Raw genomic sequence first — 22,629 nt, 5'->3', positions numbered from 1 at the left:
TAATGCTCCATTGTTCTCTGAACATTCATTGAATATGTAATAGCTGCAAAATGATATCTAACAATTGATTTTGAGATGTGTTTTCAATAATTACAACAATATTTGGCAGTAGATGGTATGCTATACTTAAGTCTTGGGCTGCATTTGAAAATTGATATGCTATGACATAAGTTGAGTTTGGACAAGCATATCTGCTTAATAAGCTGAAATATCAGTGAATTGATTAGTTGTGCTTATGGGTCTTTGCTCCTGCTTTTACTTGAGGAATGGAATGAATAAACCAGCAACTCTTCCATTAACTGTAGTTGCCTGGTAACAGCTTCAGAATAAGCCAGGACAATATACCGTGGTTTAGTTGAAAACCTAGCATGTCCTGAAGCTGTTAACTATGGTTTTCCAATTAGTAAAAAATGGGAAATAATGAAAGATTTCATTGTTTGCTCCCACTGCTAAAGGGACATTCTAACTCACCCATTTTGAGATTTCATATTTGATGTTTGTCAAAACATTTGAATGTCAGTTTTAGATTTAAAGTTGCATAGTCAATTTCAAAATTCTGCGTTTCAAGTTTAGGTTTTTTGGGGTAACATTTTGGCTCTACAAAATAAGCTTGGGGGGATGACACAATGTTGTTTTGTCTTGTGTAGTGAGTGAGATATATACCTATAGACTAGTTTTTTTGGCCAAAAGTAAGTATCTGTCCCTAATCGTATCAGAGCAGAGACAGAAATGAGAGACAGAAAGTCACAACGTTGCCTTGAAGTTTCATACTCTGGCCTGATAGGCTTCTGAGAATGTCATTCTACATGATCAAAACAATCTTCTTCAAGAATCACTCAGTCCAGGATAGAATACCTTAGATATTCCTCTTTATCAAGTACCTCATGCCTACATTTATATGCATCTCGCCAGTCAGAGTAACAATATCAGCTGAAATAACTAGATATAAAGATGTTATCAGTCTAGGGTTTTTGATTCTGGCCTTTACCTGATAGGACCTGCAGCAGAATCTGGATCTCGGGCCATCACAGTGCCTATGATTGTGCCCACCTCAATATCTTCATGGATCTCAAAAAGGTAAGAGGATCTGCTGAAAATGGGAGGCTCGTCCACATCTTCCACTGATATTTTCACAGTGGTTGTATCTTTGAAAGGTCCGAGGTAATAAAATCGTGGGTCGACATATAGATTCTCTGCCTCTACTTTCAAAGTATATAGCCTTCGATTCTCATAGTCCAGTGGCTGTAAGACAACATAGGGAGGGAACAAAGTCAATAACACAATGACACAACAATGTGTTACGTGTCAGAAAGTCACATTGTGAAAAGTGGGATAGCATAGCAAGCACCATTTGCCATTTATGTAATGGCAGCAATATCCCAGGTACCAAAGCACATACAATAATGACATATTCCAAGATACATATTGCTTGCTTTATGGTGTCGCACAGGAGTGGCTAACATGTGCCACTCCAAAATGTTGGGATACACCTGACTGTTGACCATGGGTTGGATGGGAGTTTAGAGTCCCGGATGTAGTGGATTAAGTGTTGGGTCTCTATCCTGCTTTTGCCATGGACAAGTAGTCATGCATAACAACTAGTGACTCTAGATGGGGAGGGCAAATTTGTATTAAACACAAACACACACACACACACACTCATCTAGCCAATTTGATGAGGACTGGGTGATCACGCAACCGAGGATAGGATTTTACATGTGCACTGGAAGGCTTCTCTTGAATACTGATTTCCCTTGAAGAACTGGAACGCTGGGTTTAGACTGGTAGGGCTAGCCCAACCGTTAGGCAGAGTTAAACATGCAGCTCAGATACACTTCCTCCTGAGCCATTCCCCTCTGTCAGATGACAGAGTTGTCCATGCACAAGGCCTGTCCTAATTAGCCAGTTGGCTCTCACATATTGGAAAGAGATTTTCCACTGTCATGCTTCTGTATATGAAATGGTGAGAGGGCACCATCTTGTCACTAGGCAAAGCAGTGGCAGACTTTGGGCTCTCAAATTTCAGCAGCACCTTTTGGAACGCTAACATTTGGTGGTGCCCACCACCTCTCACAGTCCACTGTGGTATCCTTTGCAGTGTTCTGCCCAGCGCCACCGTACCGACAACATCACCCTAAAACCAACTCTGGGAAAGAGTGAATAGGCCCTCTCCTCCTCCTCCTTCTCCTCCCCACTTGCCATCTCCCTGTGGACACAACCTGCATCACTGCTCAGAAGAAGAAAGCAATTTGAGTGGAGACTGCTATTATTTTCCCTTGCTTTTGGAACTGCTCGCAGAAGAAGCAGGGGGTTCTGGGATGTGGCCGTAAGCCTCCTGCTGGGATCTGAGTAGTTGCCCAATGGTGCCAGTCCTGAACTTGGCACTGAATCAGACTCTTCTTCCAATTGGGGGAAAGGATGAGTGCGCATTGTGGGGAAGATGTCCACCACTAGAACAGTTGCCTGGCCACTGAATCAGCTACTCATGTCCTCCTTGCCCTCAATAGTACCGCAGCTGAAGCAGGAGCACTGCATAATTGTTCAGACCATGAACTTGCACCCACACTGTGGAGAATGCACATGTGCCAAAATGTTATGATCCAGTTTAGTACCTTTGTTGTTTAGTCGTTTAGTCGTGTCCGACTCTTCGTGACCCCATGGACCAGAGCACGCCAGGCACTTCTGTCCTCCACTGCCTCCTGCAGTTTGATCAAACTCATGCTAGTAGCTTCAAGAACACCATCCAACCATCTCATTCTCTGTCGTCCCCTTCTCCTTCTCTTTCCCAACATCAGGGTCTTTTCCAGGGAGTCTTCTCTTCTCATGAGGTGGCCAAAGTATTGGAGCCTCAGCTTCACGATCTGTCCTTCCAGTGAGCGCTCAGGGCTGATTTCCTTCAGAATGGAGAGGTTTGATCTTCTTGCAGTCCATGGGACTCTCAAGAGTCTCCTCCAGCACCATAATTCAAAAGCATCAATTCTTCGGCGATCAGCCTTCTTTATGGTCCAGCTCTCACTTCCATACATCACTACTGGGAAAACCATGGCTTTTACTATACGGACCTTTGTTGGCAAGGTGATGTCTCTGCTTTTTAAGATGTTGTCTAGGTTTGTCATCGTCTTTCTCCCACGGAGCAGGCGTCTTTTAATTTCGTGACTGCTGTCACCATCTGCACTGATCATGGAGCCCAAGAAAGTAAAATCTCTCACTGCCTCCATTTCTTCCCCATCTATTTGCCAGGAGGTGATGGGCCCAGTGGCCATGATCTTCATTTTTTTGATGTTGAGCTTCAGACCATATTTTGCGCTCTCCTCTTTCACCCTCATTAAAAGGTTCTTTAATTCCTCCTCACTTTCTGCCATCAAGGTTGTGTCATCTGCATATCTGAGGTTGTTGATGTTTCTTCCGGCAATCTTAATTCCGGCTTGGGATTCATCCAGCCCAGCCTAGTACCTAGTACCTAGGGATCTGTACCTAGTACCTAGTACCTAGGGATCTGTTTTTCTAGTTGCTTTTTCTAGCCTAGTACCTAGTACCTAGGGATCTGTTTTTCCCAGCCATTTGCCAAGAAAGTTTGAAATGAGTGTCTCAAATGCAATTTGAGAAGAGGCAGATCTACACATCATTGCATCAGATCAGAGGTGGTGACATGACTGAATGCCATTACACCTGGAAAACTTGATTCCAGAGAAAAGGATTCAAGCTTTCCTTTTGATATGCTAGCTTTGAAAGTGCAGGGTTCCTCCCTGCCCACTGGCAAATAATTTTCGAAACCCTGTCCTCAATGAAATGACCTGGTCTAGTTTTATCAGCATATCTGCTGTTTTTGTGACCTTGGAGTCATTGGGCAAGTCACTACTTCCTAACTACCTTCTAATGCAATGGAGTGGTTGCGACTATGCAATGAGACAATCCCATCCATGCCTGTATGAATCAAATTGTCAGAAGGATTTGATGTAAAAACAAATACTTCACTTGACTCTTCTGTCTTCAGCTCTCAAGTGCATACGCAAGTAGCGAATCTTTAGGTAATAGCAGTTTCCATGCAAAATCCAGGGTCTCATCATCAGCACCATATCAAGCAGTTTTATAGTCCACAACATTGGTCAAGTGACCACCATAAGGCTAATTTTATGATAATATATACCGTATTTTTCGCCCCATAAGACGCACTTTTTCCCCTCCAAAAATGAAGGGGAAATGTGCCTGCGTCTTATGGGGCGAATGCAGGCTTTCGCTGAAGCCTGGAGAGCGAAGGGGGTCGGTGCGTACCGACCCCTCTCGCTCTCCAGGCTTCAGGAAGCTCTGCGCAACCCTCGGGAGACCGGCTCTGAGGGTTGCCGTGCAGAGCTGCCTGCAATCCCGGGACCAGCGCAGCTCTGCCCGGCCACCGGGAGCCGGGGCGAAGGTCCGCCCCGCTCCCGGTGGCCGCGCAGAGCTGCCTGCGCTCCTGGGACCAGCGCAGCTCTGCCCGGCCACCGGGAGCCGGGGGAGAAGCTCCGCCCCGCTCCCGGTGGCCGTGCACAGCTGCCTGCGCTCCTGGGACCAGCGCCGCTCTGCCCGGCCACCGGGAGCCTGGGGAGAAGCTCCGCCCCGCTCCCGGTGGCCGTGCAGAGCTGCCTGCGCTCCTGGGACCAGCGCAGCTCTGCCCGGCCACCGGGAGCCTGGGGAGAAGCTCCGCCCCGCTCCCGGTGGCCGTGCAGAGCTGCCTGCGCTCCTGGGACCAGCGCAGCTCTGCCCGGCCACCGGGAGCCTGGGGAGAAGCTCCGCCCCGCTCCCGGTGGCCCTGCAGAGCTGCCTGCGCTCCTGGGACCAGCGCAGCTCTGCGCCGCCATCCCGAGCGGGGCGCTAAGTCCCGCCCCGCTCGGGATGGCAGCACAGAGCTGCCTGCCATCGCGGGACTGCAGGCAGGTCTACGCCGCCATCCCGAGCGGGGCGCTAAGTCCCGCCCCGCTCGGGATGGCGGCAGAGATCTGCCTGCTGTCGCGGGACCGCAGGCAGGTCTACACCGCCATCCCGAGCGGGGCGCTAAGTCCCGCCCCGCTCGGGATGGCGGCAGAGAGCTGCCTGCGATCGCGGGACTGGTGCACTTCTCCCCATCGCCAGCCCCACAAGCTCGGGGGACAGCGGGGACTGTTCCCCGACCTGGTTCTTCCAGCCCCGCACCTGGGGGGGAAATAAAATTTTTTTCCTTTATTTCCCCCCCAAAAAACTAGGTGCGTCTTATGGGCCGGAGCGTCTTATGGGGCGCAAAATACGGTATATATATATATATATATATATATATATATATATATATATCCTGAATTTAGATTATCTTATGGAAAATCTGTGCATAACCTGGTTCATTTACATTGCATTTCATGAATCTGACATCAGTGAAATTTTGGCAAAATATATGTGACATTTTGTCAGCAAGTGCTTTTTAAAGGGAGAAGATGAAAAGTTTGGAGTTATAATTAGAATACTTCTTTTGGGGGGGGGTGGATAGACAAGAGATTCCATTCTCCGATTTCTCTGTGACTGCAGATGAAAAGTGCTAGCTAATTAATGATTTCCAGGGAATGAACAAGCTGAGAGAAAGTGCAGCTTGTCTGACATTGGAGCAAAGCTTCATTAGCATGCACAATATAACAGAGAGATATCAAAAGGTGGACCCAAAATGAATTCTGGAGACATTTTTGAATTTATTTCCCCTCAAATCTTTAAAGTTAAATTAGTGCTCATGAAGGATGCCAGACTGTCTTGGCGCTTAAATCTTCTATTTACTCTGAAGTTATATTACGTTGGCAACAGACGCTCCCTTCCCGCATTATTGAGACTCTCCTCCCTCCATCTTAACCTTGTTCTCAAGGAGAACTTTACGTTGTACATGCTAATTATGTCTCAGATATATTCTCAGGTTTTCAAACTGCCAAAGGTACTGCACCTCAATGCAACAATCTGTCTTCTGAATAGATACTGAGAGGGTGACACAGAATAGCTATGTGGACACCCATTCATTGTGGCTATGCAGGACCTTAACCCCTTGAGAAACTGCTCTGGAACTATGAAAACTGTGTTGGCTTCCCACAAATCTCTAAGGCACTTCCTCTCAAATTTTCCCTGAATTTTGCTTTGGCAAAATATGACAACAGCTCTAATGATGACAGCCTTTCCTCTTTTGATACAAATATGAAATACTTTGCATTTGGGTCCACTCTTCTATCTCTGAATGCATTACTGTTAAAATATTTTTCCTACAATAAGCAACCTTTGCTAAATTGAAAGGTATGGCAAATAACTCATGGTTACCAGACGTCCCCGTTTCCTGGGGATAGTCCCCAGATTCACAAAATCCCTCCCTGGAATGTCCCCGGATTTCATTTAATGTCCCTGGATTTATATTTTAAGTGTTCCAGATTTATTAGTCGGGAATGAATGTTGCGTGATTGGTTCAACGGCACAAGACACATCATATGGGGACTTCCGGTGAGGCAAAATGGCAGGCGCCACATCAGCAAGCAGCTCCTGAAGCCAGCCAGAGCCAACTGTGCTACTAGTCTGGCTCCGGGCTGCTGAGACTGCTGCTGCTACTGCCAAGGGGGAACCGGGGACGCCTGGCACGTCCACTGGGGGAACCGTTGACACGCACACCCCGCAACCCAAATCAAGCCAGGAGCGAGAGCACCCGGTCGACTGCCCAGCAGTGCTCCGGGGCCAGGAAAACCCTGGAGCCGACGCAGGGAGAAAGGGGAGAGGAGAAGGAGAAGGAAGAGAGAGAAAGAGGAAGGAGAAAAAAGAGGGGAGCCCTGACCTTGCTGCACTGCTGCAGGCGCCACCGCTGAGGAGGAGAGGTAGGAGAGCACCGGGAGGACAAGGACACGTGGCCGATCCCAGGCCTGACCTGAGCCTACTTCATGGCACCTAGGGCTCCAAGAGAGCAGGCCGGGACCCAGAGGAAGGTCTGGCGACAAAGGAGACCACAGAAGAGAAGTGTCCCCGGATTCTTTGAAAAAAATCTGATAACCTTAAAATAACTGCACAGCTATAACTGTGGAATCTAAAACAGAGCTACATGGCATTTCTGGACAACCAACAAACTTTTAATAATGGTTCCAACCCTGCAAAATATAAAATGTAATTTCAAAGCTGATTATTTTAAAGTGCCCAGTAATTCATGGAGATAATACACACCTTTCGCACTGTTATAACTCCTTCCTGTGTCTCCTTCTGTGTAACAATGTCAAACATATCCCTTCCATCACCATCAATAATGCGGTATTCAAGTTCTGCGTTCCTCCCAATGTCTGCATCAGAGGCTTTTATAGTTCCAATGGCAGTGCCAACCGGGGAGGATTCTGGGATACGAAGGTGGACTGAGCCTGTAAAGAAGAAACAGTCAGAAATATATAAGCATTTGTTAGTTACAAATCATGCGGGATTAACAGCAGAATCCCATAATGTCTACCCAGAATCAGAAGAATATCCCACTGAATTCACTGGAGCTTACTCCAAGGTATAGGATTGCAGTTTCATGACTCCATAGCTTTAGTCATTAATTCAAGAAAGTAACGCTTTGGGTTATACTGATTTCATTCAAGAGACATAACTTTGGAAAACCTTGTATGTGAGAAGGCTTATTCTATCTGTCCAACTTCCCAATGGGCTTTTCCAACAGCGAGCCCCTATCATAACTTTAGGTTTGAACATTTAAAGTGAATTAAAGGGCTCTGCCACCCTACTGCAACAAATCCAGTTAAAAATGGACTTTTGCAGTTTGGAAAGTGATGTGAAATGTATTGCAAAGTGTGGAATGAGTGAATGATTAATGGGAAGCCTTGAAGCAGGTCTTAGTTCTGGAACATTAGTTTTTCACACCAGAATTTATCCTATATATGCCAGTCTTTCTCATTTTGAAGTTGACTGAATCCACGGAGTCATGCCTTTAATCCAGCAAGTCTGTCTTATTTGAAGTTCACTTTCAAACATGGCATTAAAGCACTTTTAACAAAGGAGGAGCAGATGAGTTGCCCAACAGCACCAACAGTTGCTTGACTGCAGGTAAAATTTCACCTAATTATGTGTATATTCAAACACATACACATGCTTCCAAAAATGCTCCCCAGTTATGTTTAACATTGATGCTGGAAAACAGTTCTCATGTCTTTGGGAGCTTCCCGTAAGTGTGAATAAGCCTTCCTCATTGATATTAATATTACAGCATTCTGATAATAACTGCATAAGAGGTGTTCAATTTCATTAGTACCCTTGATACATGGTCAAGTCAGCAAATCAGATAAGAGATAAAAAGCAGTTTAGTGTACAATTTCACATTTGACATGAATTTTATTGATTCCTCTTTTAAGAAAGAATCAATAAGGCCTTCAGCACTTCCATGAATCAAGCACTTTTTAGGCCCTTTCATGAACCCATTAGTTTTGTTACTTTTAACGTGATATAAGTCTCATTAATAAAGAGTCTGTCAAGGGAAAGGGGAGGAATGCTTAATAAAAAAAGATGACCCATTGCAGAAGGAGGGAGTTTGGGTTATGTATGCATCTGTAGATATAAATTTGCTCTGAAGGGACTTAGCAAACATCCTCTGCAGTAGATGGAAGGAGCGTGTGACCAAAATAACAATGAAAATGAAATGAAATACAGGAAATCTATTTAGAACAGAGAGTGAACCTTCAGCTGATAACATACTGATGTCTAGAATATTGTATTATTCGCTTTCATACGAATCACAATCCCAGTACCAAAACATATGCAGGGAAATACTAAATAAGCTATGTCAATCAGTCAGAGGAAAACATTGTTTTCATAGGAACTAAGCAGACTTTCCTCTGAAAACAATGTACACTGCAACAATTTTTTAAAAAATCAAAATGCTCATGGTTAAAGGGTTATGATTGCAGCTATGCAGATTACAGTTTACTTTCCATTAAGTTGTAGGAAAACTTGATTACAATAAGATCAGAAAGCTGAAACATTATCCCACTTAACCTCCCCCCCCCTTTCTGCTGCCAGTGCTTAAAATTGGTCTAAACATCTGAATATTATTGTTGATTGCCTGCATTCTATATGCACATTTTATGTGAACTGTGCAGAAGTAGCAAATGGGTTCTCTCTGTGTGCATGGAGAACCAATAACATGGCATGTGTCATTCCCACATCTTGTCACCGATAGACAAGTCAGCCTTCAGAGATGAAGCACACAATACTAAGATGAAAAAGGTAAAGGACCCCTGGATGGTTAAGTCCAGTCAAAGGCGACTATGGGTTTGTCACGCTCATCTCACTTTCAGGCCGAGGGAGCCGGTGTTTGTCCACAGACAGCTATTCTGGGTCATGTGGCCAGCATGACTAAACCGCTTCTGGCACAACAGAACACACAGCAGTACCTATTTATCTACTTGCACTGGTGTGCTTTTGAACTGCTAGGTTGCCAGGAGCTGGGACAGAGCAACAGGAGCTCACCCCATCGTGGGGATTCGAAATGCCAACCTTCTGATTGGCAAGCCCAGTGGTTTAGACCACAGTGCCACCTGCGTCTTTACTATTGCCTCCTGGTTGTAGACATGCCCCATCCAGTGAGCAGCATTTAGAAGTACTTATCTAGTGACTCATCATCACCATCAGGTTGACCATCTCCATGCCTCAAGTTGACCCTCTTGAAAGATGTCTGGACCTATGCTCACCTGTTGAATACATGCAAATAGTATGTCCCTTGCCACAGGGACCATGTATGATAGCATTGCTGGGATAACCCTGGTCTGTGGCTCCAACTCTTAGATATCTTCCAGATTAGCCATCCCATCTGGAATCGCCATCCTGTGTTCATTCACGTATGGACATAGACACTATTCTTGCAAAATTCTTTATCAACTCTTTTTTGTATTGCATTCCTGTTGTTCTTCTTGTTGTTGTTTTCAGCCCTGACTCGTGACAATTTTTGTATAATTTAAACAAAATTTTAAAAAATCCTTCCAGTAGCACCTTAGAGACCAACTAAGTTTGTTATTGGGACTAGCTTTTGTGTGCATGCACACTTCTTCAGATTGGTCTTCAGAAGACGTGTGCATGCACACAAAAGCTCATACCAATAACAAACCTAGTTGTCTCTAAGGTACTACTGGAAGAATTTTTTTTTAATTTTGTTTTGACTACGGCAGACCAACATGGCTACCAACCTGTATAATTTAAAATTCAGTTACCACTCCAACCTGTCCAATGTGGACAAGGAAAGCACTGTCAAGTCTTTAAGTTACTTGTTTGTTGGCAGTTCAACGAAAAGTAAAGAGCCAATACAAATATGTAAGACCATTCAATGGCAAACTTTTAAATACATTAGAAAGGAACTTTGTTGAGTGGAACTTACTTGTAGATAACAGTACAGAAAGGGTCTTTGTCATAGAGAATTACATTGCGGCATTATGCACCATGACAGTGTGTAAACTCTATTCCCTCGTATGTTATTGCAGTGGTGCAGAACCTGCTATTCTGTGGCTTGATATTGACACTGGAACGGGAAGATCCAGACCTTCCTTTTTTATCAGATGCACCCTTCCTTCTAAAGCTTCTGAACAAGAGTCAAAGTCAATGTTACCATAGTAATCTCAGATTCTTGTATTCCTTTTGACACTTGGGAGCAATAATAACTCAATTTAAACAAGCAAAATCATCCAACTGATAATGGTGAAATAATGGGTACTGCAAAAATCAGCCACCTTTGGTATGTTATCAGAGGGTTGCAGAAGAATGTGACGGCACCAAACAAATGGAAAACAAAAGGAAACTGTTTCTTGATACCAAGAGTTTTCAGTCTCTAAAATATGCTTTCTAAGGGGGTGGGGGGAGAGAGAAAGATTCAATATATTACAAAGTACAAACTCCCTCTGTTTTCCTTGTGCTTTTTCAGTACAGTCATACCTTGGGTTACAGACACTTCAGGTTGTGTTTTTTCAGGTTACGGACTGCCGAAACCCGGAAGTACCGGAACGGGTTACTTCCAGGTTTTGATGATTGTGCATGAGCAGAAGCGCTAAATCACAACCCGCACATGTGCAGAAGCGCCGCTGCAGGTTATGAACACTGTGAATGTGCATCCCGCACGGATCACGTTCACAACCCGAGCATCCACTGTATAGACAATGTTATTCAGGAGGCATTTTTAAGCCTGGTTGTCATTGTTTTCTAAAAAAAAACAACAACCCTTGGTAGCTCAGGAGGCAGGGTCTAAAAAACTGAGTAATACTTTTACTAATGTGCTTTTAGTAACATTTATTTACTTTAATTCAGTATGCATATGTTACACCTCCAACAATATTTTTAAAAGGGATTCTCTTTTCCAGATATTTCACCAAAGAAGGATTGAACAGGCCTTTTGCGGATCAATAAATATGTCAATACAAATATTCCGGGCACCTCTGTTTTATGTTATGGCATGCTAAGACTGAATATCACCTCACACAACTTGCAGCAGATCTTAAAGTTGTTAAAAACAATGACACATAGAATTTGCATCCATGGGACAGCTGGAGGTGGGGGCTATGCTCCTACTTCTTCCTCTCTCAGGCTATGTCTCTCTCTCTGTGTGTGTAATCTACAAAGTTAGTAAGTCAAAAGAATTATTCTAGAGAGTGCAAGTCTAACCAAAAGTGACATGTGGATGCTAAGTTCAAATGAGAATATGTGTGTCTGTGTGCAAGTGTGTCTGTGTAGAGGAGGGAGGTTTGAAATATACATTGAAGCCTATGTTTGACCATGACATGAACCTCAATATTACCACGGGCCTTTCCTCGCAACTCGAGCCAATGTGTAGTAAAAGCTGCACAGAATTGGGTGGGTGCTCAGCCAGCGCGCCGGTGCTTCCACGGCAGTGCCTTGCACATCAGGACCTAGATCCGATCGCCTGGGTGGTGCTCAGTAATTTTCAAAAAAAGCATACGGCGAGAAAGATGGCAAGCAAGTTAAGAGAGTGTGAGAGGAGTTCTGTGCAGTTCAGTAGGCCAGATACATGCCTTTATCCTGCTGTGTGTTGTGTGTATGTCTGTAACCTCATTGACTTTAGCACAGTAACCTGATTATTTACTAGGTCGGAAGCACATACAGAAGAATGTGCCTTCTACACCCATCCCACTGGCTTGGGTGCAGCATCTTCATCCATGCCCCAACTAGCGTGCTGCTGCGATGTCACGATGTGGGGGCCAATTTGGTGCCCCTGCCTACCACAATGGCTTCTCATGCAAAGTCATTGTACGATTAATAAAGGTGCAATTTCCTCCTTTGCATCCAATCACCCTATTCTGGAAAAGTCATTTTTGTCATATCTATTTCTTTAGTATGGAGTCTAGTGAAGAGCTTACAAATTAAAATAAATGTAAAAGTTTGTGTTGTTTAGTCTAATCAGAGGAATTAATCTGCTGAGCGTAGGAATTGTGGTGCTCTGTACATTATCTTCTTTCTTTCCTCCTCCTCCTCCTCCTCTTTTTTCTTCTTCTTCTTTAAAAAAGTTTTTCAACTGTAATCCAGCTTGGTGTTAGAACCACTTTGGCCTAGTAAAAAGGTAAAGGTAACGGACCCCTAACAGTTAAGTCCAGTCACGAACGACTCTGGGGTTGCAGCGCTCATCTCACTTTACTGGCCAAAGGATCCAACGTTTGTCCATAGACAGTTTTTCTGGGTCATGTGGCCAGCATGACTAAGCTGCTTCTGGCGAACCAGAGCAACACACAGAAATGCCGTTTACCTTCCTGCCAGGGCGGTACCTATTTATCTGCTTGCAGTTTGACGTGCTTTCAAACTGCTAGGTTGGCAGGAGCTGGGACCGAGCAACGGGAGCTCACCCCGTTGCAGGGATTTGAACCGCCGACCTTCCGATTGGCAAGCCCTAGGCTCAGTGGTTTAGACCACAGCGCCACCTGCGTCCCTTTTGGCCTAGTAATGACGCTCAAATTCAGGAGTCAGAAGTGAACTCTCCCTGCTCAGAAAAACAAGTCATTATTAACCAAGCCCCCAAATTTGGGTTTGGCTTGTAATGACCCATCTTGGTGCCAAAACTCATTGCCATTCTATTGCAATTCTCCACTTTCCATGGCAAAGGACAGGGTTGTAGGAATGATAGGGAGAGCTAGTTTGGTGGGCTTCAGCAGCTTTCAAGACCTCGTCTTTTAAGGTATTGTTGGGTCTGGATAATTCTGAGTCTTCTCAGAAAGTGCCCGTTGCTTCTGGGGAGCTTCTGGGGAAATGGAGTTTCTGTCGCGTATTCCACGCGGCGTTTTCAGCAAAGCACTAAGAGTTCCAGGTTTTTCAGTGCAGTCCTTTTTAATGTGAGTTATATACAGGCATTTACAAAAGAAACAGTCCAAACAGAGTACTTACAAACGAATACTCTCCACCACAGCACCACCACACTACAGCACAACCACCACACCCCCTGTTAAACAGGCTTTCCTTTTTAAAACAGGTGATAGCCAATTACACTAATCACACTTCTGCTGAGTCACTCTGACCCAGCAGAGTATTGCATCATCCTGTTGAAGCCTGCAGACTTATCCAGTATCCTGCGAATCCCAACACTCCTCCTTAAGTCAAAGGCTTGAGACCCAATAATTCTCTTAAGTCTCGAAATTTAGGAGCTTCCAAACATTTTGTATACAAATCTGCCACATTACATTTTGTGTTACAGTGCTGTACCTTTAACACATTTCTTTCCAAAGCATTTTTCACATTTCCGTATCTTATCGCAATATGTTTACTTTTGCTTTTAAAGTTCTGTTGGTTGGCAAGCTGTTGTGCAGCCATGTTGTCACTTAGCACAGTGATTGGCATTTCAGAAGGTATTCCAAGCTCTTTTGTTAGGCAAGCAAACCACTCTATTTGTGATACACATTCGCTTATGGCTGAGTATTCTGCTTCACAAGTACTTGTGGCAACAAATGTTTGTTTCTGGGATTTCCACTGAACCAGGGCATTTCCAATATATATGGCATAGCCAGTGGTAGACTTTCCATTTTCTCTGTCCCCCCAGCTGGCATCAGCGTATGCATACACTTGCTGATCATGTCCTGTATCCAGCACCAGTTTGTAATCTTTTGTGCCTTTCAGATACCTTAGGATTCTTTTAAGTGCTACCCAATCTCTCTGAGCCGGGTCTGCACTTCTTTGGCTTAACATGTGAACTGCCAATGTTATGTCGGGTCTTGTCCAACAACTTAAATATAACAGAGAACCCAACAGAGAATGAAACGCTGTTGCATTCTCACATTTTTGCCCTTCTGGTTCATGTTTGTACTGGGTAGTTATGGGAGTGTCAACCTCATTTGCCCTCTCCATTCCATATGTCTTCAGTAACTTTTCGATTTTTTCCTTCTGACTCAGAGAGTAAACGCCCTCTTCATTTCTCTGAACCTCTACTCCTAAGTAATTCTGAATCTCTCCCAAATACTTCAGCTTGTATTTGTTACCTAGGCTGTTTATAAACCAAGACACTTGCTTTTGTGCAGTTGTTATTAGACAGATATCATCAACATACAAAAGTAAATAACAAACACTTCCTTGCACCATTGCTGAATATAAACAGGAATCAGCCAGGCTTTGTTTGAATCCCATCTTTTTCAAAGTTGTGTCTATGCATTCATGCCATAGACGTGCACTTTGGTGTAAACCGTATAGTGCCCTTTGCAGTTTTAACACCATACTGTCTTTTTCTAGCTCATAACCTGGTATTTGCTGTAAATATACCTCGGCGTCAATAGGAGCATTTAAATATGCTGAGGCAACATCAAAATGATTAACTTTTAACCCTCTCAGACTTGCCATTGCTAAAACTGATTTTACTGTTTCAGCCTTTGCTGTTGGGGCAAACACTTCATCATAATGTATCATTTTCCTCTGTGTAAAGCCCCGTGCAACCAACCTGGCTTTCCTCTGACAACTACCATCAGCCAACTTTTTCACTTTAAAAACCCACTTACAGCTTATGGGCTTTTTACCTTCAGGCAATTCTGTAGGTACAAATGCATTGTTGTTTAGCAGAGAGTTATACTCTGCCTGCATTGCCTTTAACCACGCCTCTTTCTCTGGAGTAGGTAACTCTTGCACTTCTTCAAAGTTTTCTGGCTCAGTTACACAAACCTGGTTTATGGTGGCTGGGAACCCATAACGGTCTGGAGGTTGACCTTTATTACTTCTTGCAGACCTCCTTGGTTCATTAATCTCACCCCCTGGGCTACCTTCAGGACTGCTTTTGGGGTGGATTGACTCTGTAGATCTACCTCCTCCTGTCCCTGTTGCACTTTCTTCTCTCCCCTGCTCCATGCTAGCATCTGGAGAAAAATGCTCAACCTTTACTTCCTCCCTTTCAGTTTCTCTGGGAGAGCTGCCAATTCTTAGCTTTGTTTCAGCTGCCTTATCAGGTATGCTCGGCAGTAAAACTTTTTCTGGCAGCAGGTTTGCATGTATCTTGGGCCAATTTCTTTGCTCATTAAAGCTGGCTGATCTACTATAACTCAAAAGGTTTTTATCATCTTCAAACCTGTAGGCTTTCGTACCACTTTCATACCCAAGAAATAGCAACTGCTGTGCCCTTTTCCCACCTTTTCTTCGGTTTTTCACAGGTATGTCAACCCATGCCTTTGTCCCAAAAATTCTTAAATGTTGCAAACTGGGACTTTTGTTATAGAGAATTTTATAGGGTATGTCATCTAGTACCCTTGACCACAAGCGATTCCCAATATAATTCGCGGTCTTAATACTTTCAGCCCAGTACTTAATTGGAAGATTTGCATCTGCTAACAATGCTTTCATTTGTGTCTGCAAGACACCTCCCCTACGCTCTGCTACTCCGTTCTCCTGAGGCGTGGCCACATTGGTAAGCCTATGTTTAATCCCTTGGGAACGCAACCAGTTTCTTAGGGAGCTTGCCATAAACTCCCCTCCCCTGTCTGACTGAATAGAGCACACCTTTTCACCAAGCTGCCTTTCTACCCTTCTTACCCAGAACTTCAAAGTTTGGGCAACATCAGACTTTTGCTTTAATGGATAGGCCCAGCCAAATCTAGAAAAATCATCCACTAGGATCAAACAGTACTTGTTGTGGGAGACACTAGGTGGAAAAGGACCAGTTACATCAGCATGAATCAACTCCAGTGGTTTTTTGGTTTCTCTCTGGCTTGCTCTTGCTACTGGGCAAGCCCTGCTTTTAACCTCTTTGCAAATATTGCAGTCTAAGTAATTATCACAACTTTTTATGTTTTTCATCCCCCCACACAACTCCAATGTTTTGTTTAGCACCTTATAGCTAGCATGAGCCAAACGCCTGTGCAGGAGATGAATACACATATCATGGGTCGGGACATTTTGCACATTTGCAACCTTAGATTCACACTGCAGTACATACATATTAGTTCTAAGGCTAGCATTTGCCAACACTGCCCCATTTTGCTTTATCTGGCACTGATCTCCCACAAAATTTACTTCAAAGCCTGCTTTTGCCAAATCAGGAATGCTCAGGAGATTGTTTTGCAAACTAGGCACACACAACACATTCCTGAATGTGTGTCCCAGCTGTGGGAACACAACCTCCCCCTCACAAACCACATTAGCTTTCTGGCCCGTAGCAAGACTTACATGTTTTTTGTTTGAAGCCCTAGCATCAGTTAGCAGTCCTTTTCTTTTACAAAAGGTTTGAGAAGCTCCACTGTCCAGAACCCACAGCTCCTCATTTTCTTGACCATCTGCAGACACCCAAGCAGTAGACTCTCTCTGCTGCCTCCTGTGCTTCTGCTGTTTTTGTTGTTTCCTCGGGCAGTCCCGCAGCAGATGTCCACTGGACTTGCAGCAAAAACACCTTTTTACTTTGTTGACCACCGGCTGGTCTGCAGCAGCTCCTCCTGGCTGTTTCTCCGGCTCCCGACACCTCTGCTCTTCCCGGCTGTTGTTCCCTCTGGGATGCTCCAACAGCTGGGCTGAGGTCATCTTTCGCTCGGCACGCCTGTCCTCCTCTGCATACAACCGTCCGGTCACGTATTCCAGAGTCAGCTTATCAGTCTCTACAGACTCGAGGGAGTTGACCAGCATATCATAGCTGTCATCAAGGGAACTCAGGACTATAAAGACTTTGTCCTCTTCCCCCACAGGCCTCCCTCTTAAGGCTAGCTCCTGGAAACAGCCTGTTAGGAATTTTAGGTGGTTTACCAGGGAGTCCCCCGGTTTCTTCCGACACCGGTACAGTCTCCTGGTCAGTGTTATCAGTGAGCCAGCTGTCTCTCGCACATGGACAGCCTTGAGTGCATTCCACGCCTCACTTGCCGTCACCTTATCAGCTACGTAGACTAGCTGGCTGTCGTCCACTCCAAGGATGATCGTAGCCAAAGCTTTCTCATCCTTTTCAAGCTGGGCCTCTGCTAGTGCCAGCTTTTCATCGTCCTCATCCCATTCAGGGGGCTGCGGTGTAGTTTCCACCACCTTCCACAGGCCCTCGCGCTTGAGGAAGTGTTGCATGCGGACCGACCAGATGCTGTAGTTCGTGGCCGTCAGCTTCTCCAGCAACACGCCAGTTCTGGACTGCTCCATCCCTGCAGCTCACCTCCAGCACCCACGGCTAGATAACTGCCACCTGTACTCTTGCGCAGCGGAAGCGTGCTGGGCCCATAACCCTGTCGCGTATTCCACGCGGCGTTTTCAGCAAAGCACTAAGAGTTCCAGGTTTTTCAGTGCAGTCCTTTTTAATGTGAGTTATATACAGGCATTTACAAAAGAAACAGTCCAAACAGAGTACTTACAAACGAATACTCTCCACCACAGCACCACCACACTACAGCACAACCACCACACCCCCTGTTAAACAGGCTTTCCTTTTTAAAACAGGTGATAGCCAATTACACTAATCACACTTCTGCTGAGTCACTCTGACCCAGCAGAGTATTGCATCATCCTGTTGAAGCCTGCAGACTTATCCAGTATCCTGCGAATCCCAACAGTTTCCAATGCCTCTCTGTTTAACAGATTGACAGGGTGAGTTTCTCAAGTTCTTCCATAGCAATTAACTGAATCCAGCAGCAACCAGGCCTTACATATGCAGTTTCTGCACCCCCCCCCCAATACCGACCCATTGGTGGGAAGGGCTTGGGTTCAGCTGCAAGGACTTGATTTTTCCAAATTACCTTGGGGAAAGCTCTGAAGTAAGATCCACAAGCTCTTCCTGAGACCAGAAAACATGGGAAACCTTCAACAAATTGTATTGCCATTGCAAAGGAGCTTTTCCACCGGTACTCATGCCTCCATGATTTCAATAGGCTTAAAATGCACATAACTGTGAAGTGGATAGCCTTGTATTTTCAAAGTTCCTTAGCTTTTTAAAAAGCAGCTTTTGCCCTCAGGTTAGATGTGTCCTGCTTCAGCATTTAATCAGAGAGTTCATTGTACTCACCCCTTCCTCTCTCTTTTTGTTTTGTTAATTCCATTGATAAAATTATTAATCTCCAGGTCGCAGCAAAGGATGATTCGTTCTTAAAGCTGTGCTTATTTCCCCCTCCCCTTCTCGATTCCCACCTTCACCCCAAATACCAAGAACTATTGTGGGGTTCCTGTAACTGTGTCTGCTGCTGCCCCTCCCCCAAACAAGGATGTCCCCGTTTCATTAATTTTTTGTATTTAATAACAGTGAATAAATCCGTGTATAAGCCTTGTGTTTGAGTGTGTGCCCCATAATCTAGATTTGCTTTAAATTAAACCAGATGGCAGTCGCCTCACTCTTTTATTCTGATGCTTTTGTAGTACAGAAGGGCTATTAAAGGAAGCTTACTCTGGGGGAATCGAGGCGGATTGTCGTTGACATCAGTCAGGGTGATGTTGACTGTTGTGGTCCCCGATAATCCACCCATCTGGCCTCCCATGTCTTTTGCCTGAATGACAACTTGGTACTGCTCTCGGTTTTCCCTGTTCATGTTTGGTAGAGCTGTCCTGATGATGCCTTGGAAGAAAACAAGCAAGCATTTGTTAACATTGCTGGCATTCACTTTGCACGGCAAGTCACACACACAAACACACAAATAATGTACCCATTATAACATTGAGAGGGTATATTTTAAAATATCAGGAATAGTTCAGCAAAAGATTGGCCAACATGCTGAGAGATCAAAAGCAAGACGTACAGAAAAATCTATATATTAGTGGGTACAAAACTCTTTGCATGTATTATTATTATTATTATTATTATTATTATTATTATTATTATTATATTGCCCTTTAACCAAAGATCCTAGGTTAGCGTTTAACATTAAGAACATAATTCAAGCAGCATAATTCATGCATTATTATTATTATTATTATTATTATTATTATTATTATTATTATTATTATTTCATTTTATATACTACCCTTTAACCAAAGATCCCAGGGCAGTGTTTAACATTAAGAACATAATTTATGCAGCATAATAATAAAAACATAATGATAAAATAATCATAATAACAGCCCCCACCCTGTGTTTAACAGGCCATAGCTTATTTAATGGCCGATGGCCTGGGTAGAGAGGAATGTTTTTGGCTGGCATGTAAAGACATGAAATGATGGCACCATGCAATCTCTTTAGAGAGAGCATTTCATTGATGGAGAGCCACCACAGAAAATGCCTGTTCTCATGTTCTCACCCTCCAAACCTTTCAGGGAGGGGGGACATATAAGCTAGAACAGTGGTACCTCGGTTTTCGAACCCAACCACCGATCCGATTTACTAGTTTAGTAAATGTGGATGACATTTTACACAGGAGAGCATTAAAAAGAAACCCCACTCCTTCCTTGCTTATAAATCTGAAGTGGTACAGTCCAGAAATCTACCACCTCTCGCTGTATACTGTATATAAATTAGCTCTTATGTTGCATCCCCTATATTTTTCCCACCCCCTTTCTGTTTTCAAAGTAGAAAATTAATACATCCAGGATTTATTCAGATTATAGTAATCTAATTTGCATTTTAATACTTCTCACACTTCAGAGTTTCTGAAGTTACCAGAATATGGCATGCAGCTATAGGTACTCTGCTTCACTGAGTGACTGGCAAAAAGGCATTTGAGTCCTTCTTGAAATATAGAAAAATAGCAACAGCATCCCTGACCTGTTTCTGGCTCCACGGAGAAATATGGTTGGCCTTGAAGTATGCTATAGATGATTCTGGCACTGTTGCCATAGGAAGGGTCATCCGCATCAGTGGCTGTAACTTGCACAACAGAAGTACCTATTCAAATAAAACATAGTTCCGTCATCTCGGATGCTGAAAGCATTATACACTGCATTCAAAGTAGCCCTATTAACAACTCCAATTTTCCGTTCTGCCTCTGGAATCTCTTGTCATAGAAGCCCACATTTTAAAACAAAGAATCTTGGGTGGAGAGTCAAGGACATCTGGGTACCAATTTATATCATCAGTGCCTCTGCATGATGCCCGGTGGGTCATGGACACTCCAGAAATCTTCAAAGCATGGAGGCTAGCAAAGGTCTAAATCAACACAGTTTTGAGCTGCAGGACTCAAGGTTACCCAGATGCCTCTCCCTGCATAAATTAACTCCTGAAACGCCCCCTCCTTGCATGAATTAGTTGAGTGTCACCAATTTCCCTTGTAAATGCTGAACAGAGTTTCAAGGCTGTATTTCATTTCACATTGACAAAAATGTATCGTGGTGTGAGCAAAATAAAAATGGGTTCAGACACCACTGGTGGCAGACCATGGGGTCTCAAATTTCAGTGGTGTGCTGTGTAATACCAAATCTATACACACACACCGGCTTCTCATGATCCATTCTAAATAATAACTGTGGCAACTCCTGCAGTGCCCCTGAGCTTTGGCACCTAGTGTGACAGAACCTGCCATGCTCCCCTAAATCCACATATGATACCATCACCCGCAGACAGAAAAGAAGGTTCTTGTTTTCAGTTCTAGGCGGTTTTCCCTGATTATAATATATAGGGGGAACTCAGTCCTGAAGGAGCGTCTCCACCCCTATCCTTCAGCCTGGACACTGAGGTCCAGCTCCGAGGGCCTTCTGCAGGTTCCCTCACTGCGAGAAGTGAGGTTACAGGGAACCAGACAGAAGGCCTTCTCAATAGTGGCACCCGCCCTGTGGAATGCCCTCCCATCAGATCTCAAGGAAATACACAACTATCTGACTTTTAGAAGACATCTGAAATCTGTCCTGTTTAGAGAAGTATTTAATGTTTGATGTTTTATTGTGTTTTAATATTCTGTTGGGAGCCGCCCAGAGTGGATGGGGGGACCCAGCCAGGTGGGCAGGGTATAATTTATTTTTATTTTTATTTTTATTTTTATTTTATTTATTTTTTATTTTATTTATTTTACTACTACTACTACTACTACTACTACTACCACCACTATTATGGGACCTCTTTTTCTAGTAAGATAGCACTATTGGTATGTATTTTAGATGTCCCTCTGCCTACAAAACCAGTATGTCACAGAGAATGCCAGGACAGAAGTCTCTCCCTTCCCATGCTAGCTTCCTAGGTGGAGGATTTTTTAAAAATTATTTTGTACATTCAGTCATCTGCAGCCTCACCTGATGTCGGAAGTGGCAAAGGAATGTAGGGATCTGCTTTACCCTTGCATGCTCTCCAGATATTTGGGACTTCCATTGCTGACTGGAGCTGCAGTTGTAACACAAAAGATCTAGAACGTATCAGGTGGAGGAAAGCTGACTTACACTGCTCCAGAGGGGTCTCTCTTTTTTAAATCTGCCTATAGATACCCAGGTAGGGACGCGGGTGGCGCTGTTCGAATCCCTGTGATGGGGTGAGCTCCCGTTGCTCAGTCCCTGCTCCTGTCAACCTAGCAGTTCCAAAGCACATCAAAGTGCAAGTAGATAAATACCCCGGCGGGAAGGTAAACGGCGTTTCCGAGCGCTGCTCTGGTTCGCCAGAAGCGGCTTAGTCATGCTGGCCACATGACCCAGAAGCTGTATGCCGGCTCCCTCGGCCAATAAAGTGAGATGAGCGCCGCAACCCCAGAGTCGTCTGCGACTGGACCTAATGGTCAGGGGTCCCTTTACCCTTTACCTATAGATACCCAGATAGCCGTATAGTAAAAGCTATGGTTTTCCCAGTATGTATGGAAATGAAAGCTGGACCATAAAGAAGGCTGATTGCCGAAGAATTGATGCTTTTGTATTATGGTGCTGGAGGAGACTCTTGAGAGTCCCATGGACTGCAAGAAGATCAAACCTTTCCATTCTTAAGGAAATCAGCCCTGAGTGCTCACTGGAAGGACAGATCGTGAAGCTGAGGCTCCAATACTCTGGCCACCTCATGAGAAGAGAAGACTCCATGATGTTGGGAAAGATGGAGGGCACAAGGAGAAGGGGATGACAGAGGACGAGATGGTTGGATAGTGTTCTCAAAGCTACCAGCATGAGTCTGACCAAACTGCGGGAGGCAGTGGAAGACAGAAGTGCCTGGCGTGCTCTGGTCCATGGGGTCACGAAGACTCAGACACGACTAAATGACTAAACAATAACATAGATACCCAGAACTGAACTTGGGGACCTTTTAGATGCAAAGCACATTCTCCAGCACTGACCTACAGTGATTTCTGCTTAAAGGGCCTTATGCAAGTTAGCTACCTCAGCAAGACC

The 22,629-nt window shown here is 44.4% G+C and overlaps 1 protein-coding gene across 7 annotated transcripts in view; it reads right to left on the bottom strand.

Annotated features, from left to right (window-relative positions):
* The window catches only part of CDH10 (cadherin 10), a 396,021-nt gene that overhangs the window by 15,018 nt on the left and 358,374 nt on the right, over positions 1 to 22,629 (bottom strand). For all 7 annotated transcript variants that reach the window (XM_083519286.1, XM_083519283.1, XM_083519282.1 and 4 more), the window contains 4 exons: positions 20,102 to 20,221; positions 18,791 to 18,958; positions 7,177 to 7,364; positions 989 to 1,242 (listed from right to left, as the gene is read on the bottom strand). In XM_083519286.1, the coding sequence (XP_083375412.1) occupies positions 989 to 1,242; positions 7,177 to 7,364; positions 18,791 to 18,958; positions 20,102 to 20,221 (730 nt within the window). The remainder of the gene's footprint in view (positions 1 to 988; positions 1,243 to 7,176; positions 7,365 to 18,790; positions 18,959 to 20,101; positions 20,222 to 22,629) is intronic.

Source organism: Podarcis liolepis (assembly GCF_965112155.1).
Source record: "Podarcis liolepis genome assembly, chromosome: 8".
NCBI lineage: Eukaryota > Metazoa > Chordata > Lepidosauria > Squamata > Lacertidae > Podarcis > Podarcis liolepis.
The sequence above is the reverse complement of the archived record's forward strand: the minus strand, read 5'-3'. Positions and strand labels throughout refer to the sequence as shown.